Raw genomic sequence first — 20,567 nt, 5'->3', positions numbered from 1 at the left:
AAAGGATGTGTGACAATAGTATTCTTGGTGTGTTCGGCCATGTATTGTATTAGAAATGTGCTTTGGGATCACCTGGACTGCCTGCCTGCCTTACCTGAACAGTCTGATCAAAGTTTGAGGAATCACTGAACAAAATGGCAATATGTGGCCAGTTAATCTGAGTCCCTGGTTGCTATAATGCATACAAAGCAGCTGGAGATCCTGGGAAACAAAAATGATCAAATATGGCCATGACTATGATTAGTCAATGATGTCACCTAGGATCCTCTGAACTGTGTTTATGCTACCCCTGCCGATGATTCTGTCATTTAGGGTTGGTGTGCGGCTAAGAATCATCGTCATGCGGCAGTTTGTCGTGGTGGAGGGGAAACATCATCTAGCAGTGGGGCAACATAGCTGAGTGGCAGGACATTGTGATTTATGATGGATTTTCATTATCAGAGAACACAATTAATGATGGATTTATATCAAAGGGCATGGTTTACCTTTTTTTTCTGGAACTTCATTAACCGCTTGCCACCCACCTTCTCTCCCGCAATGTACTGTGGATGGGCGGCTGCTAGAGGCAAACCGACGTTTGGGTACATCGCTCCTGGTTTTGCTGGACACTAACAGCGCCATTTTTAAACTGGTAAAGCATCTGATAACACCAATTTTGGTGTGGTCAAATGCTTTAAAGGCAGAAGAGAGATCTAGAGTCTAATAGACCCCAGATTTCTCAGAAATGAGTACCTGTCATTGCCTATTGCTATCAAAGGGGATATTTACATTTACTTTTACAATAAAAGTGATAAAATATGATGTTACACTGAGTAAATAGATATCAAATATGACATGCTTTAAAATTGTGCATGTCCATGTAGTGGTGACAAACTATGCACATTTTTAATATTGATGGGCGACTCTTTAAAAGCCTTTACAGGTCACCACTTTATATTTACACAGGAGGTCTAGTGTGAGAATTACTGCCCTTGATCTGACGTTCGCAGTGATACCTCACATGCATGGTGTAATCTCTGTTTACATACTAATAAGGGACCGATGCTTGCATTCGTCTTTGTGCATAAACATGGAAAGGGGGGGTTGGGGTAATTATTTTTTACATTTTTGATTCTTTTTGTTTTTACACTGTCCCTTTTTGTATCAAACAACTGGGCAACATATTGTGTTTTTGTGCATTAATATGTTTTTGTGGCATAAAAAATTTCAAGACCCACCATTTTATTCTCTGCTTTTAAAAATATATAATATTTGGGAGCTCAAAGTAATTTTCTAGCAAAAAAAAAATGTATTTCATGTAAACAAAAAGTGTCAGAAAAGGCTTGTTCTTCAAGTGGTTAAAAGAGTGGGTGATGTGTGGAGGAAGCTTCTAATGTTGGCCCTGAAATGCCAGGATAGTAGAAGCATCCCCCCCCCCAAAATTATCCCTTTTTGGAAATTAGACACTCTACGGTATTTTCTAAGGGGCATGGTGGGTATTTTGAAGATCTCATTTGTTGCCATAAGTTTTTGGAAAATGAAGAAAGAAAACAGAAATTTTCAAAACCCATGACAAAAATATCTGAAAAATACTCACCATTCCTCTTATCAAATTTCTTGGATTGTCTACTTTCCAAAAAGGGGTAAGTTGGGGAGGGGGTGTTTGTACTATCCTAGAATTTTAGGGTCTCTGAAACTGTGATAGGTAGTGAGGAAGTGATATGAGGAAAGCCTGACTGCCAAAAAATCTCTCACATGTGGTATCCCCCATACTTGGGAGATGTAGAAGAATGTGTTTTGGGGTGTTATTCCACATATAGCCATGGCATACATGAGCAATATATCATTTAAGTGACAACTTTGTGTAAAAAATTTAATGTTCTAAAAATTTATGGCAAAAAATAAAATATTCCATGGACTCAACATGCCTCTCAGAAAATTCCTTGGGGTTTCTACTTTCCAAAAAGAGGTAATTGGGGGGGGGGGGTGTACTGTCCTGGCATTTTAGCACCTCAAGAAATGTGATAGGCAGTCAGAGAGCAAAAACTCATAAATCATATATTTACCATAGTTTGTAGACGCTATAACTTTCACACAAACCAATTGATATACACATTTTGGGATTTTTTTTTTTTTACCAAAGACATGTCGCAGTATACATTTTGGCCTAAATTTATGACTAACTTTAAGGTTTTTTTTATAACAGAAAGTACAGTAGAAATTCGTGTATATCTCAGAAAGTATAAAACCCAGTGGTGATCAAATACCACCAAAATAAAGCTCTATTTGTTTGAAAAAAGGACATGAATTTTGTTTGAGAACAGCATTGCATGACTGTGCAATTACCAGTTGAAATAGCACAGTACTGAATAGCAAAAAATAGCCTTTTCAGGAAGCAGGGTAAATCTTCTGGAGGGCAAGTGGTTAAAAAATGTTCTCACAGTGTCAGCATGTTCATTACATATCACATATTAGAATATGATTAGTAGGGTGTACTAATGTACCCTTGTACTCATAAGTGTCCAGGGGCACCTTATTATAAGTCCCCACTACCAGCAACACATCCTCATAGGGACTAAATGTGGGGAAGAATCCCTTGGCCCTCAACAGAGACAAGAGGTTGATTGAGTGTGATTCATTAAAATGTTACCACACCACACCAATGGTGTCATATGCAATTTTTTTTTCTGACACATGCAATATGGATGCATAAATTGTGGTCTTGCAAATTAGTTCATGGTGAGTTTTAAGTGTTAAAGCTATTATTGAAGTGCATCTAAACTTTAAAATTATTCTTACATAAATAATACTTTACCTTGTGATTTCCAGCGTGTCCATTTTCTCACCTGTTCCCTGTGTTTCTCCATATTTTACCTTGGTGATCCTATCAGTTGTACTTTTTGTGCTTCCCAAGAAGGACCTTAAGGAGGAGCAGTGTTTTCATCCTAGCAATGACTGCTCCTTCAGTGTATTATACAACACCAGCATGTTCAGCTTTCTAACTCACAGTGAGGCACAAAGGAGTATAAGATATTTAGTCTGTGGCAGTTGTTATGCCACTGGTTTGGAATGAATATTCTACTTGTGAACTGACAGGTATTGTGAAGAGCAGCATTGTACATGCCACTATGATTTAAAAAAAAAAAAGAAAAATTAGGTTTACAGTTTAATTATTTAAAAAAAAAGCTGCATCTATTTAAGTGACTGCCTTTAAATGCATATTGTCAATGCATTTTTTTGCACACACAGTTAAACATTTTTAGTAACTAAGATCCACTGACTCCCTCTTCAGAGAGCTTCAGGTTGTCTGTCTGCTGGCTCTGAAATGGGTATCAGCAAGCATTTTTTGTATTTTAAATGAAGGTTTGACCCTATGAAACTCATGTTTATGAACTTGCTATGATAAATGGACACTAACTTATAAAGGGACACTGGGTCATTCAGCATAGAACTTAAATCAATAGAGTCTCTACAGACAGCAGTGATGTGCCATTTTTTTTCTCCCTGCAAAGCAGCAAGTAAAAAAGGGCACATTGCATAGTAAAAACAGCACACACTATACACAGTAAACTTTGGTAGGCACAAATTAACCCTTTGATTGCCCTTAAATATTAACTCCTTCCCAGCCAGTGTCATTAGTACATGTGTATATTATTAGCACTGATTACTGTATTAGTGTCACTGGAGATGTCAGTGTAATTTTTTTTTACTTCCCACCCAGTGTCAGTTAGTGTCAGATTGCCTTCCATACTATAACAGTTCCATATAAGTCATTGATTGCCACCATTATTAGTATATGAAAAAAAAATCCAGTATATATACAGTACCATCATTTGTAGATGTTATAACTTTCATGTAAACCAATGAATATACATTTTTTTTTAACCAAAGACATGTAGCAGAATACATTTTGGCCTACATTTCTATGAAGAAATTTGAGTTTTTACATGTTTTATTGGATATGGTATGTTAAATGTTTATAGCGGAAAGTAAAAAATATTTATATAAATAAATAAATAAAATTATATATGTGCACTGAATCAGTGCAAAATGTGCAAATAAAAAATAAAGTTTATTATTTATTCTTATTGTTCTCACTTTGGTAGGAGGTTAAGTGTCAGCAGCTATAGGGATAGGGCTCCGTTTTAGCGCAGAAGGTCTGCTCTTCATTTTTAAGTAAAAAATATTATTTTTTTTTCAAAATGTTCAGTCTTTTTTAGTTTATATATTAAAAAATAAAAAAAACCCAATGGAGATCAAATATCACTAAAGGAAAGCTATATTTGTGTGAAAAGCAATGATACAAATTTCATTTGGGTACAGCACTGCATGATGGTGCAATTACAAGTTAAAGTAACTCAGTGCTGAATAGCAAATAAAGAAGGGGCTAAAACCTTCTGGTGTTTAAGTGGTTAAGCTAACAAAACTCTATTAAAATTAAGACAACAGCTGCAATAATGAAACAAAACTACCCAGAACTAAATGTATTCTGCAGTTTCTAGCATCACTTTAAGCATAACAATTTTATTAGTATTAATCACTGAGCAAACAGTTAATTTAACTATACCAAAGTACATACCATTGTTTAAACTTTTGCTAAGCTATCTAATTGATACAGAATAAGTGATATGTTTATCCCTGCTGCTCTAAGTCATACTGTGCACTTACACTTGTTAATTAAGCCTTGATTATAGAAACCTGCTAAAAGATTCACTTTAATGTGTATCACCTTCCAGATCAATCAATATGATGTTGCAATGGAGTTAAACACAACATGGCCCAGCATGTCTGTTTACATTTTTTTCTAGAACCTTGCGTTAACAATTTTCTGCTCCTTGAATCTTTAGGGCTTAGATTTATGACAGATGATGAAGCATGAAATCATTCTCCACTGGCTATCTTTTTTTTACCAGCAAGCTGACACCCTCTCTTGATACAATATAACACTGTTCAGTGAATACTATTCAGATTCGTCTGTAGAGATGTTAACCTCTTGAACTATAAAACCAGAACATTGTACAATATTATACTTGTCAGCACAGATTAGTATAAAGATGTGGATTTCAAAAAAGATAAAAGCTGCATAATCATAATCTTGATTAAACTGCTTATAAACCACATTTGTCACCGAAACTAATTTCAAAGCATGTGGAGTTATTAAATATAGACTTGAATGATAACATATTTCTCTATTAAAATGATTTAACCTGGCATCAATAGCTACTGTTTATAGCCAATTTTAAATTTCCCAGATTTCCTGGGTTATGTTGCAATGATTTGTTGTATAAAAAGATTAAACTATGATAAAGAATAGGTATTTTGTATATGATTTCCATATACAGGTAGATACCACATATGCAATTTTTTCCCCTGATTCAGTATGGCAAAGAAAATTGCTGTTCGTCACATTTTAAATCTGAATATTGGCATTTAGGTTTGTCGAATCTGGGAATAAATGCCTGATTTGGTATATTAAAGCAGAACTAAACATGGAAAGTAAACAAAACAAGAGGGGCATTTTTTAAAGCAGTTATGGCACTTTTTCTGGTGGTATGGTCTGTTGGTGAAATGGCCTGCACCTAATTCAGGTAAAGTTTTGCAACAACTTTATAACAGCTTTCTGATATGTGTGCCAGATTCAGGTAGTTTTCTACCACTTTTAGAATCAATATGAAATGGATTTAAAATAATTACTGCCAGTATTACACTCGTGATAATTAAGAACACCAGTGTAATATTTCCTAATCTATGATAACACTAATTTTTACATGGGGGATAAAAAAGTTAAAGTGGTTGTAAAGGCTGAAAGTTTTTTACAGCAGTACCCCCAGCCACCTCAATACTTACCTGAGCCCCATCGTGATCCAGTGCCCTGGCTCTCTGGCTCCTCATTGGCTGAGACAGTAAGCGGGAGCCATTGGCTCCACCTGCTGTCAATCACTGCCAGTCAGCCAATGAGGAAAGAGAGGGTGTGGAGCCAAGCTGCGGCTCCGTGTGTGAATGGACACACGGAGCATAGCAAGCTGCTTGCTGTGGGGGCACCCAACAGACAGGAGGAGCCAGGAGAGCCTGTGTGGGACCTGATAAGAGGAGGATCCAGGCTGCTCTGTGCAAAACCACTGCACACAGTAGGTAAGTATAGTCATGTTTGTTATTTTACAAAAAAAAAAAAAGAATGAACCTTTAGAATCACTTTAAGTGGACTTCAGATTTTGATGAAAGATCAGCTTTAGTAAAATTACTGTGGTAGACCCTTTTCACATATACTGTATGTTGTAGTGCTTACAATGGGAGTGTAAGTTAACCTGAAAAAGCTGCTGGAACCCCCAATATCAAGAAGGCACTGCATGTAAAACCCAACTTAAGGCTAAATCTAGGAGCTTATTAGGATGCAAAACAGTTACATACAATGACTGTAAAACACTAGCCTGTCAGTCCTAACAAGTTTGTTGTAAGTCCATGGGGATAATTTACTAAAGGAATAGAATCTTGTTATATTTAATAAAGTTAAGTTGTTTTCACTTCAGTCACATGTTGGTGAAATTGTTTTTTCCCTGCATAACTTTTCTTAATGCATAAAGCTAAGTGAACATTCACTATCTTAGTACATGAACCCCAAAATGTCAAGATATATACAGTATATCATAGCCATCATGTAATTCATTAATGTATATATGGGTATTGTATAAAGCAAATTAAAATAATCTAACCATTAAGTCTGCAAGCATACCATAAGCTGACAGCATATATTGCCCTACCTTTCGAAAGAGATTTTAACTGAATGTCCAGTTCTTGCTTCAATCACCCATTCACAGTTTAATGAATCCTTGTAATAGCCAGGCCAGCCTGGAGGCAATATTAACCCACTTGAAGCTGTTAAGTGTCCTCCACATGGTGCTGTAGAATAAAAGTAAAGTAAAATTATTTATTTATAAAGGTTTTGCTCGGTTTTGCTTGCTTTTTTGTCACTGAAATCGTAGATATCTTTACTTTTATGAAAAAATATATCTACAACCAGCTAAAAAGTAAAGTCTGAATAATATAATAAGGGTGAAACAGTTATATACACAATACCAGATCTTTCCAACTCTTGTATAAATAACCCCAATAAAAAGAAAAAAAATGTTTAATAAAAATTTACAAAGACAATACAAAGGTAAACAGCAAAATCATAAGAAAATGGGAGCCAAAATTTGCTGACCAAAAGTGGTGTAACAATAAATATAACAGCCCATAAGGCTGCTACTGGGCTTGGGGAAGAAGTAAGGCAACCATTAGAGAGGCTGTTAACCTGGGTTCACACTGATGTGGTGCGGAATTCGCACCGGTTTATGCGTGAATTCCACACCGCATCAAAATCGCACCCCATCCATGCGAACAGCTGCGGGTGTGTATGTTAACTCCCCCCCCCTCCCCCCGAAATCTGTTCACAAAACTCGGTGCGACGTGCAGAAGTGGATTGCATAGGTGTGAATACCCATGCAATCCTATTCTAGTGCAGACAGAAAAAGGGCCCTGCACCTTTTTGGTGTGGATGCAGTGTGCTCTGAGCCATACAAAATGCATAGCTCAAATTGAACTGCACAGAATTCACATGTGATTTGCACAGGAATGCAGTGAAGGGCAGAAGCCAGATCTCAGGCTTCTCGCTAGTAATAGATCCCCCTCTATACAGTAAGAAACATTTGCCTATCTCTCTAGTAGTTTAGATTCATTGTCTCAAAAGTTTTCTTTCAAGCTAAAATTAACCCTGTACACCTATTGCAGTAAAAAAATCCCAGAGTTTCTTCTCTGGTAGAATATTATAGGAAGGCTAAGGGTTGTAGATCTACAAAAAAAATATAAAGATGTAAGACTTTAAGCTAGGTTCAAACCTAAGTTCACACACCAGGTTGCGGTTGATGCTTTTTTCTGTTGCATTTTGTTGTGCAGTTTTAATTTTTTTACATGTGTTTTTGATGCGTTTTAATGTGTTTTTGATGCATTTTGTGTTTTTGGGATGTGCTAATATTGCTAGGAGGAGGTTTCTGTTGTCATGCAGGAAACGTACCAAAAAAGCATGTACATTTTAATTTTTTTAGGCAGTTTATCAAAACATTGACAATAAAATACCGTAATAAAATATCACAATAATAAAATCATAGAATAATGTATATGGTGTAAATTATAGCAACTCTTTGCATGCAGGAGAATTTTATCTTTCTGAGGTTAGACTAATGATATAAAAAGATCAGATGAATTGTGACTAATTATTATACAGTACATGGCTCTTTAACGTTTTGAATGAGTCTAGGGGAAAGGCTTTGTTTTTTTTTAGCAAATGCAGCCTAATAATGGATATCTGGAACTTTGTCACATGCACCTGCTCCATCTAAAGTACAGTAAAACAGTATGGCTGGAGTTGGGCTTTAATGTTCAACTTATAAATGCACCCATCAACTAGAGGATTTTGGACATTTGCATTCTAAAAAAATGAAATACGGTTTAAAAAATATCCATGAATTTGTGAAATGTTTAAACAAACATCATACTGGAGATGTGTCACCTTCACATCTTGGAACAGTGGAACTCCAAACTACATTTCCATCTTGTATAATACAAGTGATAGACTCAGATCCTTGGGTTTTGATAAAACCTTCGTCGCAATGGAAAGATACTGAGCTCCCAAGGAGAAACCTGTCTCCAAACCTCCTTCCATTTATTGGGATTCCAGGATCATGACATTCATTTTGGCCAAATGCTGTAACAAAAATGCATGTATTAACCATAATTTTAAGATTAAAAGATAAACCAGACAAAAGAATTCAACATATTTAACATGGGTAAATGAAAAATTAAAAACTATAATGTAATAAAAACAAACAATATATATCCAGTATTTATCATATAGAGAAGCCATCCTCCAAATGCAATGTATCTCTTATAAATGTCCAAGAATTTTTATCCAGGGATGAATAGTTGAGGATCGTTCTATGATATATTCTATTTATATCAGCCCCAGTTCAGTGCTATTCTGCTCCTATTGCTTCCTCATAACAGCGGGAAGGAGGAAAAAGATTATTTGCTGCTTGGCAATGGCAGTGTAGAAAAGTAGTAGGAAGATGACAAATGCATGGAAGTAGAAGCTTTACATTCTTACAGATAGATTGGCTTATTCAACCTGTTGGCAGTGAAAGGACCATCAGCTCTTCTCTACTGCTAATCCCTCACAGAATTTCTACAACTATCTAACTGAATGTCTAATTTTTTAAATTTGTTTTAAAACGTTGTGCTAGAAAAAAAACTCAATGCTTTTTGGATATTTTGTTTTAAAGGGAATGTTTATGTATTTACATAAACACATAAGAAATCAGCTTGATGTAAATATTGTTATTAACGTGTGTTTTAACCTCTTTCATATCTAAACGTCCCCCCGCATCCATTGCCTGTGCGCACTCCCTGGGAGCGCGGCACCCCAACTGGTACCCACTGTGTCCGGAGGACACAGCGGAACACATATTGCTGTAAGGGACCTCTGTGTGAGGTCCGTATCATGTGATCACTGATTGGCCAATCAGTGATCACATGAATAGTAGTAAACAAGATGTTACTTACTGACATCATTGCTTACTACTTGTGAAATCTGTGAATGATCACAGAGGTCACATGGTGCAAGGCTATTCGCAACAGCCTTGTACCATGTAACAAGCTGTGACCAATCACAGCTCGCACAGTATTTCTCAATGGCTGCAGGAATGCAGCCAGAGAGAAGGAGAAATGATTGCTTTTACAGCCTTTATGGGTGTAAAAGCAATCAGTGAAAAAAAAGTAAAAAAAATCTTCATCACCCCCCACAAGTAGTACAGTGTCACTATGGTGCAACTGTACTGCTAGGGTAACAGTATGTTTAAAAAAGAAAACAAATAATAATAAATAAAAACATTTTTTTTTAATTAAAATTTTGGTTATAAACTCATTTGTTGTTTTTTTTTACTATAAAGATAGATGAACACATTTTGGCCAAGTTTTATGAAAAAAGGATTATTTATTTGCAAAATTTTATAAGGAAAACACTTTTTTTTTCAAAACTATTAGACTTTTTCATATATATAGGGAAAAAAAATAAACATCCCAGTGGTGAATAAATACCACCAAAATAAAGTTTTATCTGTTTCAAAAAATGCTAAAAAATGCATATGGATACAGTGTTGCATGACCGTGCAATTATCATTCAAAGTGTGATAGCACTGAAAGCTGAAAATTGGCCTGAACTGGAAGGGGGTGAAAATGTCCAGGCTTCAAGTGGTTAAAAACCTTGTTGTGTAAATAATTTACAATTATACATGTACATTCTCACTAAAAAGTTAAACTTTGATTCCTGTATTGCAGTGCAAAGCAATGGTTAAACTTTGCTTTTCTGCTCAAAATGCAAATCCAACAGTCCACTGAGTCAGTTAAAAAATGCACTTTTTGAAGGACTAATATCTTTTATCAACAATTATTAAATCATATTTAAAACCAATCACATGTTAATGTAATTGAATTTTTTATATATATTTAAATGTGCAGCTTGACCTGCCATGAAAGTCACTTATTCAGTCACTTATTGGTATAGAGTGACAACAATGTCTCCCAGTTTTGCTCCTGTATTGTCACCTTCCAACACAGGCTTCCAGTGGAAGCTAAAGGTGACCACTTATCACACAAAATGGCAATTTGTTGTCACATCTGAGATGCAAAAAAGACAAAAAGTGAATATTTTACTAAAATGATGACTTCTAAAAATACAATGGGGATTATTTACTAAAACTGGACAGTGCAAAATCTGATGCAACTCTGGCTAGAAACCGATCAGCTTCCAGGTTTTACTGCCAAATCTTTCTTGAACAAGTAGAAGTTAGAAGCTGATTGGCTACCATGCACAGCTCCACCAGATTCTGTGTGCACCAGTTTTAGTAAATCTACCCACTGTGTTTTAACAAATTAAAGGAAATTCATAAACAAAGCAAAGAGGACTGAGTTGCTGCATTATGCTATAGTGAGCTTCTTCAAGTGGCAAGTTTACTAATTTCTTTTTTCAATATTATTATTATTATACAGGATTTATAGATATTGTTAGTAAATCAGTGATACATGAGGAAATTGATGAGGTGAGCTTAAGGGTAAAGAGAGATAAATTTGTGTGTCATCGGAATAGAAATTTTGGAAATTGGAAACCATAGGAAGCTATCAGCTGACCCAGGGAAGAGTGTAGATCGAGAATAGGAGAGGTCCAAGGACAGAACATTGGGGGACCCTGATGGTAAGAGGAATAGCAGAGGAGGAAGTAGAGTTGTAAGTGACACTGAAGGTTTTTTGAGAAAGAAGGGGTGGTCAACTGTGTCAAAGGCAGTGGAAAGGTCCAAGAGTAAGAGTACGGAACACTGACCCCTGGTTTCAGCTCTTAGTAAGTCATTTGTGAGTTTTAGGAGAGCAGTTTCTGTGAGTGTTGTGGGCGAAATCCAGACTGAAGGGGATCAAGAAGGTAATTTTCAATGAGGTGGCAACTTAGTCGGTTATAGACTAGACATTCAAGCAGTTTGGTGGCAAAAGGGAGTAAGGAGATGGGTCTTAGGTTGTTAACATTGGTGGGGTCCAGTGAGCCTTTTTAAGTATGGGGGTGACTTTCACATATCTTCAATCTCTCCTATTCTATTGGTATCTTCCCGAACCCTCTAAAACATGCACTAAAGAGTGTAGGATAGAGCCAGAGGATGAACATAGAATTTGTGAGGGAAAAGGATCCAGGTGGGCTTTAGAAAAGGTTTAGTGACTTCCTCTTTAGTAGCTGGGTAAAACAAGGGAAGTATTGGTCATGCAGGTGGACAAGGAGTGTAAAGTGAGGGAGATATCTGTACAGTGTAGGTCTTATCGCCATTTAATAATAAAGATCTTGTCACAATATAATAACAAAAATATGGAATGGCAAACTTATAAAAATTAGGTAGTAAAAAAAAATGCATTAAAGTGGAGCCCCAACTAAAAGGGGAAGTTCTGCTTTAAGGACTGGTCCCCCACTCCCCGTTAAGGATTGCCACCTTTGGGGAGTGGGGGGGAGCGGGTACCAGAAATTGACAGGTACCCACTCCCACTTCTGTTGTTATCACCTAGGCAATCAGAAGCAGAAGTTTCCCTTCCTCCCGTAGTCTTCTGGGATACATGGCAGGTCCCAGAAGACTATGGGACCATTCACAAAGCGCTTCACAAAGTGGGAGGGACACCACAGGATTGAGGGACAGGTAAGTGTCCATTTTTTAAACGTTAGCAGCTCTAGTTTTTGTAGCTGCTGACTTTTATTTTTTTTTTCAATTTTCACTGGAACTCCACTTTAAGTTGAACACTGCAGTAAAACGTGCTCATGGCAAATACACTATACATACGCTTTAATGTAGACTATGAAACATATTCATTTAAAATGCCATTGGTAATCTGAGTCAAAGAACATGATGGGGTATATACACCATTTCTTAGAATATCCTTTTTATCCATACTGAAATATGACAATGGTTCAGTTCAATTACTTCCGGGAATGTATTCAAATAAAAAAATCAATTTAAACATATTTAAATAGCTAAGATTGATTTTTTAAATTATACTTACTTGTATAAGTAATATTAAAGCCTCTACCCGTGGTTGAATGATCAGACTGAAATTCTAGACGCACTATGTGACTATTACTTGCAATCTGAGAGGGCACTTCATTTCCTGAAAATGTACCAAGTGCAGGTAATTCTGCAATTCCTTCATCTTTTACGGCAACATAATCAAACTGGGGCTCCACATCAAAGTCATTAAAGATCAGGTGAATCCTACTTCCCGGTTCTGATATTATTAGCCAAACACAGTTCATATTGTTTCCATATTCTTCAGGATAGTTTGGTGAAAGAATTATTCCAGAAGGTGTGGTAAAATTAAAGAAGCATGAAACTGTAGAGAAAAGCAATATAGTTGATGATACAAGGAATGACATAAACAAAGAGAGTTGATTATTTTGTAAAACATTTTTAAAAAGAGTTTTATAGGTTTGATTGACTATAATAATTAAAAATGATTTTGCCATTTAAAGAAAACAAGACTCAGGGTTTGTATAACTATGAATTGAAATTATAAACTAGAATCCTTTCCACAGTTCTGTCAATGCAATATTTCAAGAAGTGGAAATGTACACTTAGGCCCTGGCTCCTATAATATAACTCCAACACAACAAGGAAAATCATTTGTTGGATGATGTATGAAAAGTGAATGTCATGTGCATGTTGTGCTTATACATAGGGAGCATAAAGTATACATACAGTGAAGGAATGGTAGACCTTTAGGTCCCTTGTTAACAGATCTATCCAACTGGAGTGCATTTTTCCTGGGGTTTTAATGCACTCTGGAGGGACAGGTGCAGTATCAAGCCCCACTGCAGGCAACCTGTGGAAGACTATGGCAGCCTGGGGCTGTACGGGGATGAACATTGTACTGCGTGGTATTAGAGTTTAAAGTACTGTGCATTTGGGGACAATGATCCAGAAAGAAAAGATGCCTTAAAGGATTTTTTTTCTCTTAATTGTAATTTGGTTTTAATGAATGTTTGGTTTTACACTTAGAATGAATTAAACAGCTAACTGGAATTGTTGGTATAAAATAATAGATAAATAATAATAAATTCTTACTACTGTAAAATATTAATGCTTTGTTACAGTTAAGATGTGACGATACAGGCATATTCTTCATGCTAAATATGTTGCTGTCACTCACTAGGTTTAGTAAACTAGGTTACTAGCACAATGCCAATACACAAAACTGCAGCTTCATTAAAGCAGAACTAAAGGCTTAATACTTAATACCTGTCCAATGGTCCTGTACCACCTCGGGCTTCTTCAATAGCTGGTGGGGGAAGACATCTTTCTTGTGCACTCACAGGAGGCCATCATCCCAGCCTTCAGAGACCTGCCCAGTGATCTGTGCTGAGCTGTGGTAGGAAGGGGCATTTTATTGCGGAAGAGACCGTGCATGTCTCCTGTGCAATAAAATCCTTCCTTCACATGGTTTTTTGCCTTGGAACTTTATTTAGACAAGGCACATTACATGTACAATATCATTATTTGTGATCAGTGATTCATTAGAAATACTCACTGTATTCTGTGAATAGATGTTTCTGTTAAAGACTTAATTGGAAGTATTAAACTTTATTCAAATACTTAAATTGGTCTGTAAAAAGTTTGTTGAGATAAGGGGATAGATTACAAGTGCTACTGTATATGGTAATTGATTTTATAAGCTCTCATTTACAAGATTAGTTTATATATTAGGAATGAGTAAGGCTATATTGTATGAACTGTGTTTGATTCTCAATAAAGTGATCATTTGTATTGACTGCCTAGACACACATCATCTAAGAATTGTATAAATGCATTCACAAAGCATGACGGTAATTCATGACAGTAATTGTTTAAATAAGTGTTTCCAGAATCATTTTATTTATGTTTTTTTTTTCATTCTTTCCCTCTGGTAATCTTAACAGAAACTTCAGAAGAATTATTGCTATGGCCATGTGTGTTTTAAAAAATACAAAAAGAATTACAATTATGCTTATATTTTATGACAACTTTGCATAGTATGACAACCACCTATTTCTGTTCTAGTTAAGAAATAGGATATGGCACAGAGACTAAAATAATTGCTTGAAAATGTGAAAACCTATTTTGAAGGAACACAGAGTGGCATCATTTAAAGTTCTAGTTCTCTGTCCTTAAAAAGGAAAAAAGACCTAGCAAATGTAGGCAAATGGCTTGGTCATGTAAATTGCTACTTTTTTTACAACAACATACCTGCAGTGCATTGTAAATTAACATCATGTATGGAAAGCACACTTGCCTGGTGATAAACACCCCATCAATCATCTTTTTAGAAGATATTGATTTGGAATCGTATTTGTCCTTTTAGATGATTCACCCAAAAAATAGGCATTACTCTCTCCAGATAAAAAGACCAACTGTGTAATTTTACAAATATACAACTAAAGAGACTTACAGACACAACTTGGCTTATTTCCAGACCATTGATTATTTTGTTGACATGTGATTGTTTTTTCTCCAACAAGTTCAAAAGCTGCTTGACATTCAAATGTTAGTATATCTCCATGGAGGAAACTGCTGCCATTTCTTTTCCCATATACTGAAATTCCTGGGTCACCACACCCGCCCTTGTCAATTTCTGAAAAAAGAGACAAGGTAGACAATCAAAATAAATAAAACATATTATATAAACATAGAAACATTATTAAATCATCATACTGTCTTGAAAAAACATTTCTGAAAATTGTTCTTGAAACATAAGGTGATTTATGGCAGATTTATAAATGCATACATGAATTGTACAAGACTTCATATTATTAGAATAGTATTTTTAGCATAGCATTTCTGAACAAGACATAGTTTATCATTTTGTTTACCAAATTTAACTTAAATAATGGTACTTATAAACTTCTTAAGTTTTTGAATAGTGCAGATTTGCTGTCTAACATATTTAAAAAAAAAAAAAAAAAAACTAGATTTAGAAAGTTTGGAATATATTGACCTAAGCAGTTAGATGTAATAAAACATGATGGCTCTTTCATGCTTTTCTCATCTAGCTTCAAGAATAGTGGTGGTACTTAAAACATGTTTCTATCGATTTCTAATGCTAAACAAACAACCTGCATTGAAAAAAATCTAATCTGGATTAGGAAATACTAGAAATGTTCATCCAACCTAGTCTACAGTATATATAATTTTTGTTTCTTGCTAAATTTTAATTTTTTTTATAATTAACATACAACAGCATCATCCTTCCCAAATGATACTAGGCTTGAAGTTCTGCTTACATGTTTGAATTTTGAATCTATTTAGCAAGTGCCCTCCCCCTTCCCCCCATCTATGTTGATACCACCTCCTATACACTTCAGAATCAATCAAGTGCTTCAAAGGGGAGAAGAATCCTTCTCAAGGTACCATCCTGTTGCTGGTGGTAATGGAGACTTTCTACACTTCATAGGTGTTCTGCTGAGAAAGCTTATTTGCAACTCACCTGCACCAGCCAAATAGCACTTATGTGGCTGGAAACCACAAAACAAAAATGTATAAGAGTGTTTCCTCTCCAAACTGTACCAAAATGCCTTCATACTCCAATTCTTGTATGGGCATCATGGAGACAGTAAGCAAGGAAAACACTCCTGTGAGAACGTTTATGGAAGAAAAATTATTTTATCATATTTCTCTCATTTTGAAAGATTGAAAGACTAATTTCACGTGAAATCCTCTCCTAGTTAATGATATAATGCTTAGAAAGGACTGTTTGTCATGATAAAGAGACACTGTTGACTTCCAGTATTCCAAAACAATGGAGAAATTTGTCTAAGATATAGACCTGGGAAGTGGGAAATCATGAGTGAGCTGAAAACATTTCAATCAAATTGGGTGAGAAACTGTTGACCAATAAGTCAACCTAGGAGAAACGTTTAGGAAGGGGCTGGTATTTTTTTTAGTATTGTAGAAAATAAAACTTTATTTTTCTGGATATTTCAGAAAAAAACTAAAGGAAGACACCTGTCAAGTCATATATCTATCCATGTTAAAATATCACAATTCAGCAAAAGTATTAATTAAGCTTACTATACAGTAGTAATGGTTGTTTGTCCTGCATCATTATTTTTTATATGGGTGTGTTCTAGTGTAGCCATAATAAAATAGTGGTTTAAGTATGCAAGTTATTTATTTTCTCTATGTGTATCATCTATTTTTTAATTATGGACTGATATAGATGAAACTACAGCTCTGTTTTAGAAAAAAATTCCATTTAATTTCTGCTACCATAGTATAGGAAATCACCAGACTATTCAAGGCATTCTACTTATTTTAGACAAACTAATCCAATTGTAGCTGTGTAGGAAAAAATGAATTTATTATATCAGGATTAATCACCAGAAAATTTACTGAAAATTCAGGATAGACATTTCTGGTCCTAGGGTGCGATCTGGTGACCAAGTGAGATGTTCTGTAAGCAAACACAGGGTTGATGATCAAACTGCCCCACCAGTCATAGAGAAGGTTACACCTTCTGTGCAAGGTTTATCAAAATGTTATGAATGTATTGTCTGCCACTCAATAAAATGGCAAGTCATGTGACAAAAAACAAACACCATCAGGAAGGATACACCATCACATCATCTGAAGAACACTCATTATCTAAAGATTACATTATCTGGGAGACTTCTTCATCAGATTACTCACTTCACTGAAGCCAGGGAACACAGCTCCAGCCTAGCTAGATGTCATGTTGGGGAAGATCGGCTTCATCCAGTAGTCAGCAGCCATTTTAGGAGAGTCTGGCCAAATAGCCATTTTAAAGGGTAACTATATTTTCCATATTTATTATTGATTTTTCTGTGTGAAAGTATTTTATGCTAGTCAATTTGCTATCCCATTAGATCCCCTAACACCCCAAAATTGGTCATTTTAATTTGCCTTAATTGACATAACTTTAGATAAACTTCACCCGGTAATTAAACTGCAGTGGATTCATGGGTCAAGTTGGTCAAATGCAGATTATTATCTGCCAATTTTTATCCAATTGGTTAAGATATCTACAGATGGAGAAAATCATAGCAGTATTCAATTCTGTAGGTATATACATTACGGTAGCAAATAATTTTGTAACCTCATTGCAAAATAGAGTGTCTGTGTAAACCTATTAATTAAACTGTTAGTGGTGTTTATAAGTGGGTTATTGTACATTAATATTAATTTACTTTCCATAACCTATATTTACACTGATCTTATGTTTTTTGTTTAAAGAATTCTGCTCGGAAAAATAACTCAAAATAATGAAAAAAGTCAGTTACATTATTTTTTAATTCAGGCATTGCCTGACGCTCCACAATGGGATCACAGAAAGCAATAGCATGTAGGGCAAAGTCAAATGTATCTGCTTTTATTTTTAAAGCTACAAAAATTGGCAAGCACTAGACTTTAGGAAGTTAGGGGGAGGTATATGATTAAGTTTTAGCATGACCATAAGGGTCATATTTATAACAATTATAGCAGTAACATATAACATTGCTTTATTCATAAAACCATCAATAATATTTAGTTAACATGCTACTAATGTTAGTGTGTATGCCTTTGCATGCAACACGTGACTGTAAAAATGTTGGGATTGATTTAATAAGGAAGTAAGAAACCTGCATGCAGCAGAATATTCACTTCACAGTGCAATTGTTAGTAAATAAGGTGAATCTGTGCTCAAACCACTTGCTGTCCGCCCTATAGCAGATATATTGCTACAGGGCACCCTATAGCAGATCTATTGCTGCAGGACGGACGTTTAGTGCAAAATTACATAAAATTTGATTTTGCATTTCCGTCACTGGTGGGGGCACACGCCTGCTGTCCAAGCGCTTCTTCTGCTGTGATTGGACACAGCAGACGCCAATCAACAGGTGCCGGCCAATGGATGAGCACCGCCACTTGTTGATCACTGAGAAAACTGACAGAACACAGTTCTATGTAAACAAGGCAGAGCTGTGTTATGTCAATGGCAATCTGCTAGATTTTATTTCGGGAATAAAATCTAGCAGATGACCTAGTAAAAACATCACATTGTACACACAAAAACACTGGCTAGGCACACAATTAACCCTTTGATAGCCCTAGATGTTTAACCCCTTCACAGTTAGTGTCATTAATACAGTGACAGTGTATATTTTTAGCAATGATCACTGTATTAGTGTCACTGGTTACCACAAAGTGTCAGTTAGTGTCAGACTGTCCACCGCAATATTGAAGTCCCGCTATAAGTCACTGATCGCTGCCATTATTAGTAAAAAAAAATTCCATTATATACACCACCATTTTTAGACACTATAATGTTTGTGCAAACCAATCAATAGGTAATCAAATACCACTAAAAGAAAGCTCTACTTGTGGGGGAAAATTACATAAATGTAATTTATATACAGCATTGCAAGACTGTGCAATTGCCATTGAAATGGTGAACTAAATATTTTAGTTAGAGAACTTCATCAACTTTCCACTTTTACTACTTTCAGCTTATCTAACAATTTACTTAAGGAGTAGAGGATGTTTGCTTAGCAATGTGAATCTTCAGTAAATAAGGGGACCTCCAGAAAATGTACCCCTTTTCATGATCAGGACATTTTTTGCAATACGGCGCTGTGGTATTTTATGTCTAGAAATTAAATTCAATATAGCCTTACCTGGAACCTAGTTCAGGATGGGATTATACACCACCTCTCTGGTTTCTAACTTTGCCACTAATATATAGGCTCTAAAAGTTTAATGAAAGGGATAGCGCTTAACACAGTCTGGGACCTAATCTTAATATGAAAACATCTTTAGGCTCTGTATACAGTCTGAAACTATGATACATGGTCTTACCAAGACACAAAATAGCAAATTATAAGTAAATTGCATGTTCTTTAAGAGACTACAATTTGTCTGCTCTCTACAGTAGCATATCTTAAATTTATTAGGATAGTAAAACTATTAGTAAATACGTAATATGCATGCAGAAATCATACTATTGCGATGATTTAAAAGAATTGATTTATGCACATAAAATAGTCACATTAATTCACCACATACTAGTTAAATGTGCGTTATGTCATGTACCAGTCACACAGTGGCTATTCTTTTTACTAAGAATAACAACATTTTGATCCTAGGTAGTTAGGGGATAAGAGCAGCTGGAGCTGTAACTTTGGATTGTTTGAACTAATAGATGTTACAGACATGGATAAAATGGAGCATTTTCATTGTGATGCTCCTCTTGCACATTTAAGATCCTTAACTATTTATACAATCATTTATTTCAATTAAATTGTTCACTTTCTTCTTTTTCTTTTGTAGACCTTTCAATGGTGGACATTTGAAGCCCTTCTGTGTTATTTTACATGTAACGTTTACAAGGTTTACGTACCTGATGAGCCAAAAAGACAAAACGTACTTTTGTTTTTTAAAATAGTATCCAATACGCTTGCATGAATAAAGTATTATTTTTGTTTCATTGAAATGTATTGATATGATCATCATATAGGGAAACATTAACTGTATCACTGTACAGTGTCTGTCAAACAGACTAAATAAAAAAAGTAGGGAAACTATTAACTATTCATTACTGACATTTACTATTGACTTATTGGAAAACTAGCACAGTTATAAAAGTTAAGTATTGGATTATTAGCTTACAATTATCAATACCTCTGCCAATCCTATAAAGAGAGAATGCATGGTTTACTTATCCCTATCCTTAAAGGAGAAAGGGATTTCCCACACTTAAAAAATACAATAGTACATTAGTAAAATATGCAAAGGGTCCCATTGCTAGTTTACTTATGAAGGGGGGGGGGGGCATGATTATAGTTCTGATCAAGCCCGAACTGCGTGCAAAGATTGGGGGAATCACATTGAACATAGTGCCATTCCCCATTTTCCCTACAATTCACAAGTTGGTAACAGAAACAACCAGATTTAATTCTCATGTATGTGCTAGGCAGCCAGGGAAGGTGACACAACATGGACTAAGAA

The 20,567-nt window shown here is 35.5% G+C and overlaps 1 protein-coding gene across 1 annotated transcript in view; it reads right to left on the bottom strand.

Moving 5' to 3' along the window:
- CSMD1 (CUB and Sushi multiple domains 1) overlaps positions 1 to 20,567 on the bottom strand; it is a 2,075,474-nt gene that overhangs the window by 603,657 nt on the left and 1,451,250 nt on the right. Inside the window, exons 13-16 of the mRNA XM_089679519.1 lie at positions 15,016 to 15,198; positions 12,598 to 12,924; positions 8,525 to 8,719; positions 6,738 to 6,876 (exon numbers count right to left, since the gene is read on the bottom strand). Coding sequence (XP_089535645.1) covers positions 6,738 to 6,876; positions 8,525 to 8,719; positions 12,598 to 12,924; positions 15,016 to 15,198 — 844 coding nt within the window. The remainder of the gene's footprint in view (positions 1 to 6,737; positions 6,877 to 8,524; positions 8,720 to 12,597; positions 12,925 to 15,015; positions 15,199 to 20,567) is intronic.

This window comes from Staurois parvus, unplaced genomic scaffold, assembly GCF_062004578.1.
Source record: "Staurois parvus isolate SC_StPar_1 unplaced genomic scaffold, SC_StPar_1.0 ptg000226l, whole genome shotgun sequence".
Classification (NCBI taxonomy): Eukaryota; Metazoa; Chordata; class Amphibia; order Anura; family Ranidae; genus Staurois; species Staurois parvus.
The sequence above is the reverse complement of the archived record's forward strand: the minus strand, read 5'-3'. Positions and strand labels throughout refer to the sequence as shown.